General features: G+C 40.9%; 1 protein-coding gene across 9 annotated transcripts in view; it reads right to left on the bottom strand.

Annotated features, from left to right (window-relative positions):
- The window catches only part of PLXNB2 (plexin B2), a 258,102-nt gene that overhangs the window by 71,307 nt on the left and 171,484 nt on the right, over positions 1-15,311 (bottom strand). For all 9 annotated transcript variants that reach the window (XR_011737046.1, XM_065831686.2, XM_065831720.2 and 6 more), the window contains 4 exons: positions 6,934-8,048; positions 5,077-5,259; positions 3,742-3,864; positions 53-153 (listed from right to left, as the gene is read on the bottom strand). Coding sequence is in view for 8 of the 9 variants with exons in the window: in XM_065831686.2 (XP_065687758.2) it covers positions 53-153; positions 3,742-3,864; positions 5,077-5,259; positions 6,934-8,034 (1,508 nt within the window). In the remaining variant the exon portion in view is untranslated. The remainder of the gene's footprint in view (positions 1-52; positions 154-3,741; positions 3,865-5,076; positions 5,260-6,933; positions 8,049-15,311) is intronic.

Genomic DNA, 15,311 nt, shown 5'->3' with positions numbered 1-15,311 from the left:
CAAATCAAGCTATTCCACTGCCTGCCCCTGAGAAAACATCGGCAGCACTCACCTGCCCTCTCTCACACACCAGCCGCAGTATGGATCCCTTGCTTGAGTACACTTCTCACAGTCCGAATATTTGTGGCAGTCCTGCACAGGCAGACGATACACCTGGAGAACCAAGAGTAAGGCAAACCATAAGGGATCTGAAGAAGGCACAAGGTGATATTAGTGGACAGGGCTGTACGATGCTATTGCCTGTGGCAGTAGAAGAGTTCAGTCTGATTTTAAGAAAATCCATACAAAAGCAGAGTGTGACTGTCTCCCCTCAATGAAATCTAAATTTACACACTTTTCCTGCTCTTTTTCTCTCCAATATTCTCGAATGTCTCCCTTAAATAACATGGGACATTGTTATAATCAAGAATCATAAGCAAGCCTCCAAAAACTGAGCTTTTCAGTCTTTCCAGCTGCATTACTTGTGGATATCCGCATTACAGCAGCCACTGCAGACAGCAACTGTATGAACAACTCTCCAAATTCAAGAAATAGCTACTGCAGGATGGATACTTGGTACTGGCTAGATCTTTTTTTTTTATACAGAACATCCTCCCCTCCACATCTCTAGCATGGAGATGAAGTTGTTTGGAAATGTGATCATTGGTGGCACTTTTAGTCAGAAGGCATCTCAGAAAGTTTACAAGTGTGAGAGAGTCAAGGCTCTTCAGGTCACTGTACTCCTCCCTGTATAACCCTCCACCATGCAATACATTCACCAAAAGAAAATGGAAATAAGCAGCAGGGAAAAGAGCATCATCAATTCTCGTGTCTCCATCCCCCAATAAATATATAGCTTCTGGTTTGATTTCCTTTGGTGCTGAGAACAATTTTGTCTTGCTTTGGTGCACAGAAAAAGGAGCCAGCACACAACTGTTCCTTTTAGTTATGTTGCTGAAATGATGCAAGAGGAGAACAAGATGTATGTCTTCCTGTCAATAACTATGTTTTAAAGAGCACAAGAAGTCCAGCAACAGTAACTCTGAGATGTAAACTTCTTGAGTTTCGCCTTTTCTTTCACATTTGGAGAGTTCAGTCTGACTCAGTTACAGAAAATATCAATATTGGGTACTTTTCCTGAATTTATTAATACAGAGGTCTACCTTTTCAGCATTCTCTTTTTCCACAGATTCTTACCTAACTGGAGCTGAGTTACTGGCACTGGTACCATGAGTAATTTAATATCCAAGTGAATGGTTTTTTTTAAATGACAAAATATTTATGTCATCATTCTGGCAGGCATAAACAAGCCCTAGAGATTGTTGTCTCTGCAAGTTTTATGTAAACTTACTGAATTTAAAAGAAAAAATAGCAGCTTCATTTACAGAGAGCTTCAAAATGCAGAGAAACTAATTTTAGAGATTTTTGAATCGGCACTCTTAATCACAGGGAGTGGTAAAAGCTAAAACAAGCAAACAAGCTAGTGATTGTGGTAAGTGGCTGCCACAGGCTTCTGCTTTCTGCCCAGTGTGGAGTGTACCATAAGGAACCTGGGACCTGCCAGTGCTGTTCACTTGTAACGAACCAGCACGGACACAGCAGGGCTGCTACGCTGATTTTCGAGTCCCCTGAGAAGCTGAGAGGGGTTTGTCCTGCTCTCTGCCCCAGCTCTGGGAGCAGAGCAGAAAGGAGGGGGGTGATCTCTGACAGCATCTCCTCCAAGCCACCCACTGCTACTAACACAACAGCAAAAGCTGGGAGGAGAGGCAGGAGGAGAACTGAAACAGGAAAGCAAGAGTTTATTTCTCATTGTGGCTCTTAACCCCTGTATCGTTCTTCTCTGTATTTCTCTCAATCTCATTTCTTTCTAAAAGCAGGTTCAAGTTATAACCCACCACATCATCACCTGCACTTTGCTCAAGTGCCTACAGAGCCCAAGCGATTCAATTCTAAATGCTGCAGCAGGCTGCATCTGCCAGGTAGCTTAGCATTAAGGATGCAGAGCAGTGCAGCTAGCCTGCCCTTTATTGTTTACCTTATTTTAAACAATTCTAAACCATTTTAACTCCCAGGGTATGGTTCTGATATCTCTATTCCCACAACTCCCAGCCATGCGTAACCCAGAAGCGCACATTTCAGCATTTTTTCTTCTCTCACTTACGTCGCTTCATTTCTCCCATCTCCAAAGGCCTCCATTCTCCTCCTGTCTATCTGCTTCTAAAAGTGGGTGGGACTGCTCATTGTAATCAACTTCTGGAGATGACAGTAATGTAATTCCATTACAGAGCCCCCAACTTTAGTTATTCATATTTAAGCTGAACAGGTTTTATAAAAGAAAACTATTATTTGCATTATTCAGAAGCTGCGGTGTCTATGAGCGCTACTTGGAAAAGATTAAACTGAGATCCTTTCTCTAGCAGGAATTTGCCGCTTTCTAAATGAAAACACTTTGTAGAGATGGAATCATTTTTTTGCAAATTTTCCTGAAGAATTTGTCTGTGGCCTTCCTAAATTCTACCAGTTCAAGCAGACTGTCACCAGAAAACTTGTCTTACTTCAAGGCTGCTGCCACCCCTTATGCTGCTCAGCAGCTCACACTATCGCCTGGTGGGGATCTCAGGGCTTTTAAGCAACGTGCCAGCTTGTCAAACAAGGTGCCAGGCTGCCCAGGCTTTTGTGGACAACGTTGAAGTTTGGAGTTCTGTTCCAAATCTGAACAGAAGCCAAATGAGAACTATCAACTACTCAAAAAAAAAAAAAAAAAAAAAAGTAACCAGTAACCTCTCTCACACATTGTCATATTATTAAATGCTTTATCAGTCACTTACCTGGCACTTCTTCTGATGTGGCTTCTAGCCTGAAAACCTTGAGCTAGAATATAACATTCCTGCAGCAGGAATTTATTTAATCCTTTTATAAAACAGAAAAGGAACATCTTCCCACAATGTTTTCCCCAAATATTCTCCTTTCACAGCCCCCTCATTCTCCCTGTGTTACTGCTGCCGGAGTGTTTCCCATGTCCCATTCTGTGCCACTGTCAGTGCTTCAGACAATGGCAGACTGTCACCCGCCCCATCCTGGAGAGCCGCTGAACCATGCGTTTGAGGCTGGCAGCTCCAGCCACCAGAAATCTGGCATTCCTCTTGTCTGCTACTTGCTTTTTCTTTTGCCTCACCTGCCAGCACAGAAGAGGGGAACCTAGAAGAGGCTGCCTGTGCCTTTCATAGCAAAGTCCAACCTTTTCTGCTGCACTTGCTCAGTTCTAGCAGAACAGAAGTGTTTCCCAAAGCTGTAATTCTCTCCATTACTTCTTAGGTTTTGACAGCAAGACCCATGAAAACTCCTGGCAGCCTTAAAGATGTGTAAATGCTATAATATTATGTCAGTTGCCAGCAACCTAAATCCTGAAGGACTTTTGAAAGAGACCCATAGCAGCTGGAGCATCCGCTGGTATCCCATGGACACGATACCAGGCACTAGGTCTGCCTGACCCCATGGCATGCTGGTGTCAAACATCTCAACCTCATCCTTCTCAGAGACTTCATAAGACAGTTGTAGAGGTGAACTCACTTCCCATTCCCAATCACTAAGCATCAAGGATTTAACAGTTCTCCAAATCACAACAATCAAATCCATCAGCTTAGACTTGGAGACCCCCAACAAATGGGGCAACTTCCAGGAACAAGTGATAAACATACAAACCTCAGGTAAAGTTGCAGAGAAAGGGAAAACAGACTTTGTCCTTAATGCAAGACACATTACCTTGTCTGTGGTCATCACGTACAGATTTTCTTGTGTTTGGTCAAGGACCAGGTCATTCTTTATGGGTTTGTTTAGTTCAATAGCAAGAGAGCTGTACTCGGTTGCAGTGGATGACAGGAACACCTGTTTCAAGGAAGAAAGAAAGGTGGTTGATGTTGCTTTTTTCCCCGAAAATATCATTTTATCTGGCTACTGCCATAAAAGACAATAAAAATGTTTCTATAAATACATTAACAACAAAAGGAGGGCTAAGGAGAATCTCCATCACTTATTGAGTGCAAAGGAAAATGTACTGACAAAGGATGAGGAAAAATTTCCTCAGAGAAACGATTGTCAGGCTGCCCAGAGATGTGGTTGAGTCACCATCCCTGGAAGTATTTAAAAGATGTGTAGATGTGGCACTTAGGGACAGGATCTGGTGCCACTTGGCAGTGTTAGTTTTATCTTTGGACTCAATGATCTTAAAGGTCTTTTCCAACCTAAATGATTCTATGATCCAATGATTAATTAAAATACTCTTTTTACTCAAGTTCACAAAATTACATTAGGAAAAATGTTTCAATTTGAAGTACAGGGCATCAAAAGCAGCAAGCAAAGCATAAAAGTCATGAAAAGAAATTGCTCAGTGCTCACAATAGCTAATATTTGTATCTTTTTTTTTGTAAATAGTGATTTATTTTAGCACTGTAAAACTGAAACTCAACTCAGAACCATTGCACTTGAAGATGTTCAAATTTGTTATCTTCCCTTACAGTAACCAACAGTTTCAGCTTCAAATTTCAAACCACAGAGTTGCACATGGCCACCACATCCCTTCAAGCAAAAGAGGGTATTTGGCATTGTAGTCTTGACATTTTAACACCACAAATACGTTAACCCTTGAGCCCCACACCACACAGGCAGAATTCAGCAGAGCTCCAGCTTGGGTGTTGTATTGCCATCTCTACTCACCAAACGGCCAGAATGACTACAAAATGAAAAGATGCTCTTAAACTAGTATGGGCTTGAATAGACATAAGGCTAGAGCAGCTGTTAGATTATCCAGGTTATCTAAATTATCTAGCCCTTCTAATACAGACCTCTCAGTAGGTAGCTAATCCTTTGGGAAAAGTGTCGTTCAGGTGATGTTAATTCAATATGTGCATCAGATAGCTGAGGTACATCAGAAATAATGTGGGTTTTCTTTGAAATTAAAAAAAAAAAATCAAGCTCCAAGAGAATTTGCTCCTGGTATGTGATCCCCTCAGTCACATTTACTTTTAGAATAGAAGTTTCCTATCACTACAGTTCATGACCTTTTAAATACCTTCCAGTCTTTTAAGTTCAGTTTGTTACCTTCAGAATTTTACCATCTGACGTTCCCAGGAAGGCCACGGTGTGCCCGTTCTCCACAGCCACAGTGACAGCCGTGAGATTCATCCCTTCTTTTTGCAGTACTGGCTTCTCTATAACACCATTCTTACTTCCCAAAAGGTAGGGCAAGTGTTCAGAGCCACAGGGGAAATTTTTGCTTGCATTCTAATAAGGAATAGCAATACAGAGCGATGTTAAACATTCAGATCACTAATTCCCAGCTAAGAATGAAGTGCAGCCCTATTACCAGTCAGTATAATACCCCTCAGACATAGAAGAGTAGAAAGAGAGAAATGAATTGTCTGGCTGTTTCCCCCCAGACAAGAGGCAGTAATCAGAAAGCAGCCTGCTAATTGCAAACTTCTTCAATGCTTTTGCTTTCCAGAAGACATGGGGAGAGAGTATTTTTTGTTTCTATTTCATTGTAGCAGCACGGTTTAAAAAGTAAACAGTTTGTTTAATTAAAATGAACACATCATACAGATTGGGTTGACCAGTTTTGTGTCAAAGACTGTTTTTAAAATGCTGTTTTGTTTCTTAATTTGCTGCTATCCATAGAAAAGAAACTCACTGGCAACCGTCTCATACACATCAACACATTCCCTCTTCACTGTGCTTTAATCCCGAGCTGCAGGGAGTGCCACCAGAAGGAAGTTCATTCACACCTTGCCTTTCCTGCTATATTTGGTAACAAGACTGTCTTTCTGATCTGAAATCCACACCTCCTTTTTGCTGGAAGCCAGGGCTGCTCCACTTGTCACATTCAGGATTTCTGTGTTTGATGCTCACCTCAGACACAGGGTACTGCAGTGAGTAACACTGGCGTTTGGAAGCAAAAAGCATTCTTTTGTCTTCTTACCAATCCTAGCGACCTACTGTGTGAGAGAGGGCTGTGCTTTCATGAGATGAAGGATTATGAGTCGATACCAACGTAAGGTATTCCCATGCCCCTCTCCTCAGCTGTTCCCTCTTCCCCAGACGGCAGCACAGCACTTCTCAAGCTGTGCTCAAACAGCTGTTTATGCAAGTGTGCACCTTGCTTGGGTTGGGGAATTAAGACATTCTCCTAAAAGCTGGCTGAGTTATTTTTAAGATGGTTCAAATCCTCAACCCAGTTTAGGGTTGGCTGCAGTAATGAATGCCATGCACAAGTAGGGCTTGAGAATAGGGTGATGCGGCCAAAAACTTCATTAAGTCAACGAAGATGCTGAAAACTGCCTCTCAGAGACAGTCATAAGCTGAAAAACAGTATCTGGAGGGGTGCGACAGAGCCCTTCAAAAACCTTATAGCCAAGGTAATGATGAGCCATAAAAAGAAGATAGCAATCATGCTATGGAAGTATTTCGAGCCAGAGCAAAATATCAACACCACGTGAATATAAGAAACAAGAGTATCTCCAGTTATCTGAAAATTCAAATCCAAGTTAGAAACAGCATTAAAATCCAGATACCACCTACAAGATTCTTAATACCATTTAAAAACATTATAAATATGTTGGCTGAGACTAGAATTGTCTATAGTGATCATCGGCAAAACAAAGCACTGCATTTGACTCGGTAATTTCCATACCAGAAGGAACCCTTTAAAAGAAATGCATTTATAAAATCAATATTCACTTTTCAGAAGACAAATCTTTTTTAAAAGACTCAAAATTAAGACTATCTTGCCACTTCTTGCTTGACTTGTTCTGCAACCCCCCAACCACATTTCATTTCTATAGTGAATCCAGCTATTGAGTTTTCAGTCATCTGATCTCACTATAGTTTAACTCAAAGCCACCCCAAAACATCCAGTTGTATATTTTCCACAAATTCTAACACAGATTCTGAAAACATTACCAGTCCATGTGATGCACACGGATTTTCTGCTGCGAAAAGTTTGTAAAATGAGCTGGTATTCTTTTTAGTGTAGCAATCGTTGCGGTTTTTTTCCATCTTTTCGTTGATGTCTCGCAAGGAAAAGACACACATGGCAGATTTCAGAGAACCGTTATCTTTGTTTACTTTGCTGAAGAGTGCAAGAAGAACTTTGTCATCTGAGAGAGCATCTGTAGTTTGTCTCTGCTGAGCCATGCTCTCAGCCAGCTCTTCTCCTGGGGTAGTGACATAAGCAGAATGACAGTGGTCGTAGGCACCATCATCATCATCTTTGCAACCCAAGTCCATTTCAAAGTAGGAATAATAATGGGCATCATCTTTGCACAGACGCGCAATCAGTGTGCGGTTATTGACGGGCTGTTTCTCTTGCTGATTAAAAATAAAATAAACGTAATTTTTATCCTCAAAGACTGTCACAAATTGTTGTGTGCTTGATGAGTGATAAGCTGACTTAACAGCTGCTGAGTCCGTATACATTTCAAAAATGTCTTTTCCATCCCTTTCGTAGAGCTGCCGAGTGCTGATTATTATCCCATTGTCATTTGGTCCATTCCCTTTCCCAACAAACAGCACTCGGTCGTTATTCAAGGAAGTGATCAGTCCCACAGTTGATACATTCTCATCGTTGCTTGCTACAAAGGACTTTTCTCCACTACTGTCAACATAATACTTCTCATTGCTAATGTCTTCTAGATCTCTGATGGCACAGATTCCCTTAAAAAGGCTTCCACACACCACAATTGTTTTATCCACCTTGTTCAGCAACAACAGTTTGTTGTAATTGTCCGTCAGCACTGCCTCTTTACATTGATTTTCATCAATGGGAGGTGTGCACTTTTTGTTGTCCTTTCTTGGACCTGTTTCTACAGACCTTATTACATCCAGGTTTTCTGTAAGCTGATACAGAGCATTTACCACTCCCAAATAGATTATCCCAGTGTCATTATCCACTGTTAGATGATTTAGCTCTGTAGCACTCTGAAAAAATTTCAGTTCCTCATTTCTGGATAAGGTGACACAAAAACAGCTCAAAATGCCCAGTGTCCAGATCCATAAAGCCATTTCTATGTTAATACCTAAAAAGGGAAAGAAAAAAGAACATGAAACATTCTAAAAAACAAAATTTATACAAAAGGGTCTTTTTCTTTCATGATTTCAGACACAAATACGCTTATCCTTATGCATGTGCAGACATCATGAAGATTATGGAAAGCCTCAAATCCTGTTTACTGCCTAGCAATTTAATATGTTGGGGAAGGATTAAACAAGGTCATATGTTTAAACGATTATCATATAACCAATTAGATAATCAATTCTGTACTAAAGCAGAATGAGAAAAACAGACAATCTGAAACAACATAGAGTGCCAAGAAGTGGTAGTGCTTCTCCAGACATACTCTGTGAATTATTTATTGTTGAGTTTTTAAAAATAAGCTGGAGGATCCCAGGGTTTCAGGTAGCTCCTCCTTAATAAAATGGAGATAATTTACATAAACATTTTTGAGACATTTGGTGTTGCAGAACTGTTCCCACAAAGGAAAAACACCTTCCATTAAGTACAGGTGAGTCTGGATCTGGCTGCTGCTGCTTTTCAAGAAAGCGTTACACTAATCTTCCATCCATGCAGAGCTGGAAGGTGGTAGAGCCCTTAATGTGCAACATTGTCTCTGACTGCTGGTGTGCATTACAGTCCAACACTTCAGTACACTAGAGCACTGCAACTTAATAGTTTCAAATCTGTGTTAAGAACATCACTTCAGTTTGATGGGATTAAGATTCTGCAACATTTTGGTTTTTGTTTTTTTTTTTTTTTTTTTCAGAATTTTGACCTGGCTGTTTGGAAGTAGACAAAGAACAAAGACCTTCTGAAACTTGTAAGAAGTGCTGTAATTTTAACCTGAAAGGTGACATGAAGAGGCAAGTCCCAACAGGCTTCCTAAGCACAGAACGTTTTGTCAATGTTTTCTACAAGTGTTTAGCTCTGAGAGCAGAAAACAGAAGGTGGCATGCTTGGACACAATGATATTAAGGAGAAAAGATAAATACTGTTTGGAGGAAGTACTGAAAAACAAATATGATCCACAGTATTTGCATTTTCAAAGTTCGCTATATGACTCCATGGTCTGTCAAGGAAAGAACCTGTAAACCTGCAGGGACTTTTAAGTTAAATCTGAAAATATCTAGAACTGTGAACAGAAAGAAAAAACAAATAAACAAACAAACAAAACAAAAACAAAACCAAAAAAGACAAGAGAAACAAAATAATCTAACAGGCAAAAGCTTTGTAGGAGCAGGATAATAGCAGAGAATGCCAAAATGAGAGCTGAAAAAATAATAATAAAAAAATAATAAAGGAACCATGCTCCTGTGTCAGCTGTAACTTCTATTTTGGTAGCAGCAGTAAACTCTAGTGGGATGTAAAGAGAATTGCCTGAATCATCATTTATACTGGGTAATTAAGGTTAAACGTCAACAACCAGGCTGCAAAAGTTTGACCAGGGAGGGAAGGACTCCTGTGAGCACAAACATCTGCCAGCGTCCCAAACTACCCCAGTGTCACCAGAAATGCAGAAAGACAATTCCTGCCCTCCAGCCCTTCTGCATTTTGCCCCTCAAACAGAGAAAATGTGCATGTAATGGTGAGAACAGCTTTTCTAAAAGCAGAGTGATTCTAAATTCTAAAACCCCAAAAACCTACTAAATGTAATTCAGGAAAATAATGAAGACAGAACAAAAGGCTAACTTTAATCTTGTTTTGCTAAAGCTCTTACCATGTACCAAATCGAACAGCTAACTGTAAAATGAGGTCAAAGATGAGACAGCACATTACTGACAGCACAAGCCTGACTTCTAATGAGAGGTTGACCTCATATGACAGTGACCAAGAAAAGGCTAAGAATTATAACCTGTTCTTCAGACACATGACTTCAGCACATGCCTTGAAACGTGATGAAGTATTGGACCTCTCTACAACAACCTTAGACCCACTCTAAGGAATCCAGAAGAATTCTGATACTATTTGTCAGAAACTCTTCTTTTCTTCTTGCTCCCAAGGACCTCAATTTTTCAAACAAGCTTTGATCTCAACTTATATCTCCGTGGCTAAATGGTATGTCATAATGCATGTCATCTAGTTTCAAATATTTTCCCTTACAGTTATCTGCAATGAAATAAAAAAACAGCTTGACATACTACTGCAATGTTGTTTCATAGAAGTTTTATCATTCTACTATCTACTGCACAAGGATCAAACACCAAAGAACTCAGATTCATTTGTTCCTGCTTTTCTCACAAAGCAATTATTGCCAGATTATTATCATCTCTGCTCTCAGTCAAAAATGCCATAAATAGCTCTCCTTATAAAATATGCCTCAAATGAATGGAAAGTAATTTATTGTACCTTAATTTCTGTACTCGGTTCACTTCCGTATCCATTTATTTCAGTGAATTACAAAAGCATTCTTTCTATCCGTGGCACTCAGTCTCTGACACAGAGGCTGCACTTGCAGTACACCTGCCTTCGTCCCACACACAGAGCAAAGAGCCTTTCTGGCATAAGGAAAAGTACATTTTGCACCCCTAAACCAGACTCTTACAGAAGTAATTCGATTCGCTGTACAAAAAACGGGTAATGCTTCCTCCCTACTATATGCAGTCTTGTTTACTTACCAAATTTTTGGCTTAAATTATTCAGAACTACATGCCTTCTCCACTAATTCTTACCTTTTTTTTTGGCACTTACTCCCTGCCATCGTGGTCTCATGCCAAACACGATCAGACTATCTCAGACCTCCATGCAAGGTAACAGTTCTTCATTCTCCATACCTATTGGTTTCATTTTCCCCTTCCTCCCCCTTCCAAGCAAACAGTAAACAAAAATTAAATATGCTATGGAAAAGATCCAGAATTAAATTCAATCAAATACCAGGCTTAAGGAAAGACAAAAGCAAACAAAATGAAATGAGATGCACTACAACTACAGCTCATTCTCACCTGATCTTAACCTTACTGGGGAGTAGCAGCTGGAGGAATCCTGCTACGGACAGCTGTTGTGGTAGGACCTACAGGGCTGCTATTAACACAGATGCCCTACTGAGTTAGGTGCTATGGAAATGTATCAAGGAACAGTTTCCTGCTGGGAAAAACTTCTGTTTTAAATGAACAAGTCATGAAAATGCAAGAGAAAATGACTATAAAGCCCAGACTGGAGCATGGAATTGGAGATGTTCAGCACAGTAAATGTATTTCCAATGGCTTCGCCACAAACTTTAATCACACGCAGGCCTGTGTGGCTTACTCAAAGTCATGCCCTGGTCCTGAGAGCTGACATACACCCTCTGACCTCAGTTTGCACTCAGTTTTAAGCCCTCGGCAGTCCCAGGATGAAAGAAGCCCAACAGAGCAGCTGATCACATATTTTTTTCTCTCAAAGTCTTGGCTCCATCCTGCCTCTTGGTCCCTGTGCCCTGTGATATCATTAGAATCATCTTTATCACTGTCTCATCAAGATTATCTGAATTGCAATGTCATTTCCTTTTTGGATCACTCTTTTTATCATTGCCTTCCCTAGCCCTTCCCCATCTCAAAACATACTCCTCTTCTGATTCATATATCTTACAGATAACTGAACGCGATTTCAATGAATATCCTAAAAGGATGGTAGCAATAATAAATGCACCCCAAAAGCAGAAAAAAATATTTAAAAAAATGTGTGTGTTAATTAAAAAGAAAGTGTGGACACGGAACCCCTCCCCGGTCTCTCAGACTCAAGAGGTGACAAGGGAAGTGGATGGCAGCAACCAAGTACTTTAAAAGAAACCCACTGAAAAAAAGCATCTTGCCACTTAAAAGAAATTCAAAACTCTAGAAATTAAGTGCAAGAAACTCACAGCACCCGAGAGAACACTTCATACAGGGGAAGTGCCATCAAGTGACACCGTGTTGCAATGACACAGCTACCGGCGCTCTGCCCCACTGCTAGATCAGTTTTAATTTAAGTACCCATAATTTTATGTTAGAACCTTAAGTAACAGCCAATTGTTCAAAAGGCATGCAGAAAAAAAGAGCATCTATAATCTGCCGGTGCAAAGTGAATTTCAAATTGACTTCACAGTATTACAAATACCCTCAAGAATTAACGCTGGCAACAGCTGACAAGGATGTGGCAGGTGTTTTCCTCCTTCACTGCACAATCCTCTGCTGTACCTGTATATGGGAACCTTCAGTTTTTCAGCCATCCCCAGTCATTCTTCTCTAGCCTTCAATATAACTTTGGCTTTACGTTACTTAATTTTCTTACATTCATTTCAGCTGAAGTGAAAGAATACCAAATTTTGCCTGAAATAAAAATAACTGAGAGCTAAAACAAGTGTTATTCCCAAAAACAGCAGACAAGAAAGTCTTCAGCAAAGGAGTAATCTAACCAGTTTAGCTTCTGTGGTGTTTTTGCAGAGTTGTTCTTCACTAACCATATATTAATACATACACTGAATTAAACTCTGTCACTTCATCCCAAGTTTTGTTACTTGAAATTCTGGGTCTAGAGACAAAAGCTTCTGCCAAGAGAGATAGATACTGATATGCTCTAACAGTAAGCGATACAGAGAACTGTGGTTCTCTCTGTCATCTTTGCTCTAATCAAAGAGACTACAAAAGATCCAGAGATTCTAAAACTGAAAAAAAAAAAAAAAATTGTCAATGGTCCAAAGACCCAAAACCTGCAACACAATAAAGGTAAAAATCCAAAGAATGCATACAAATGGCATAGATATTTGGTGGAAGAGGAACGAAAAGAAATTTCTCCTTCATTTTGAGTAACTTTGCTTTTAGCTTCAAACAGGTTTTCAACAGATCTGTAAGAATTTGGCTTTCATTTTTAAGCTCCAGAAACTGGAGAATGAGTGTTAAGCAGGGGATGAGCAAATTTTCAGTTTGGATTTCAAAGCTTCTACTTCTGTGGGAACTGTAGGTAAATGTGAGCACTTCCTCCCCAGCTACAACTTCTATTACTGTTTCCTAAAACAAATGAATGATGGAGCTTGCTGGTTCAGAAAAGGAATCACCTGGGAAAATACTCTGCAGGATTCAAACTCATTTCCTAAGAGCACGGCCACATGCTGGAAAGGCTTTGGAGAGAGAGCGACTTCCTTTGTAGACTATGGCATAGCTCCAAAATGGGTTGAGTAGAAGCACCGAGAAGAGCAATCCCTGTGCTGGGTGTCCATCCCTTCAGTTGTGACACTTTGCTGTTAGCAGATGGGACCTGTAGGTCAGTGAGCAGCAGGAGGTCACTTTGCAGAGAATGAAAAACCAACATCCATTTCATTAGAAGTTGTGATAGCCTGTAGTGCTCAAACATAAAAGGAGTAATTTTCCTTTTCTTGCACTGCTCCTCAAAACACAATTTGCTAAGATACAGGGTGTCCTTGTATGGGATAAACCATCTGTCCTGGTTTTGTTAAAAGCAAGTTTCTCTTTTAGTGAATTTGCCTGTCAGCTAAAGCCTTCATGTTAGCTGCATTTTCCTGGAGAACCCAACACATGTTTTGGTTAAACCTAGCAATGGAATGCAAACTTATTGATAAGCATGGATGGACATCTCGCGAGAGGGGCAACGAGAAAACTGATGACCGAGAGACTGACCAACGGTGTATAACATTCCATTCACGTGAATACTTCATATAAAAGTGGGAGATCACGAGGATCTCGTCCCTTTTTTCCCTTTTTGCCCTTTTTTTCCTTTTTTTCCTCATGGCTGACATTAGGAGAGGACCTTGCTGGTCGTCCCTGCGAACTGAGGCCTAGCGAGAGACTGAATCCAGCTCCGGTTGGCTACAGAGTCTAATCCAGGACTTTGGGTGCTGGCTCTGCAGTTGCTGAGGCTTACAAGATTGGTTTTGTATATTTTGTATTATTTTCTCTATTCTTATTAGTAGCATTAGTAAAACATCTTTAACTTTTCCAACTCTCTTCTCTCTGTCCTTCTTTCCCTCCCGATCGCCTGTCCTGAGTGGGAAGGGGGGAGAGGGAGGGGCAAAAGGGGGAAGTGGGGGGGAGAGGAGGTGAACAATACATCTGCCAGGGTTTGATTGTCACCCCGCAATCTTAACCCTCGACACCATCCCATCTGGTCAAACTGCTGGAAAAGTGGCAAAAAATGGACAAATACTTATAATATAGATTCTACTCCTGATGTGAAAGACAAAAGTTTTGCTTGCTTTCAGAAGGCAAATTCTCAGTTGTTTTTCTTAAATATTTTAAGCAATTTTCAATAATATAAGGGGTTTTTTTAACATGTAATCATAGACGTGTAATGTTGATGTGGATCTTCTTTTACAAGAATCCGTTGGAAATCATGGATTTGCCAAAGAAATACCGAATGTTACGCCCTCACTCTCTGCACATTCTGCGGGTGTTTTTCTGCAAACCCTAGGTAAAAAAAAATATGGAAGACACATGGAAGTTCAAACCCAAGTTACCAAAAACCAGGGTTTCCTATACCGTGGTTTCATCCGGCAATAATGAGCTGTAGCTGTACTCTGCGGCCCAAAGAGGAGCAAACCTGTTGTTCCCGCCTGCAGCATCAGCAGAGGCCAGCGGTGGCTGGGAGAGGAGAGTGCACAGGACGATCCCCCGGGAACAGGGCACAGGGAAGAAGATCCTCACATCACTCTGGAGACTCTCATCTTTCAGAAGACCTGAGGTATCAGCAGCAGCTCTTGCAAATAGAGCTCAGATAACTCACTCCCTGAGAGAGCCCATTAACTGGAGCGGATGCTGAGGCATCCCCGAGCCCGGCCAGCTGGGAGTTGAAGGGCAAAGGGACAGGTTGAAAGGATGAACCAGTGTGGTACACACAAGGCCACCCAAATAGGATTTAAGGACTTTTCTTGAGCTTTACCTACAAGGTCATCCCTGTGAAGGTTCCCACAATGGCAGAAGATAAATTTTGAGAATCTGTACCAGTCGTGTTTCCAAAGATCACCTAACCCGCCACCTTCCTTGTGTCTCCCAGTCTCCAAGTGGGGAAGGAGGGGATGAAACAGGGAATCTAATCCAGCCACAGTATCTTTTGCAACTACAGTAAAACAGTATTGTCGCATACAAACAGTCCAGCAACACACATAGAAATGTCTTCCTGTCCCAACACAGAAATGGTTTCTCCATTGTAACTGAAATTCTCCATTGTAACTGAATTAAAAGCTGCGGAGCACAACTGCTTTCCACAGTAGGTCCTGTACCCACCAGCATCCCAGTGTCTCCCCACCAAGGACTCTTACAGACTTGGTGCAACATTGGTAGGGTTGAATCAAAAGTTTAAGTGAGGTAAACAGCTAGCA

The sequence above is a fragment of the Patagioenas fasciata genome, chromosome 1 (genome assembly GCF_037038585.1).
Source record: "Patagioenas fasciata isolate bPatFas1 chromosome 1, bPatFas1.hap1, whole genome shotgun sequence".
NCBI lineage: Eukaryota > Metazoa > Chordata > Aves > Columbiformes > Columbidae > Patagioenas > Patagioenas fasciata.
This window is presented reverse-complemented; position numbering and strand designations above follow the sequence as displayed.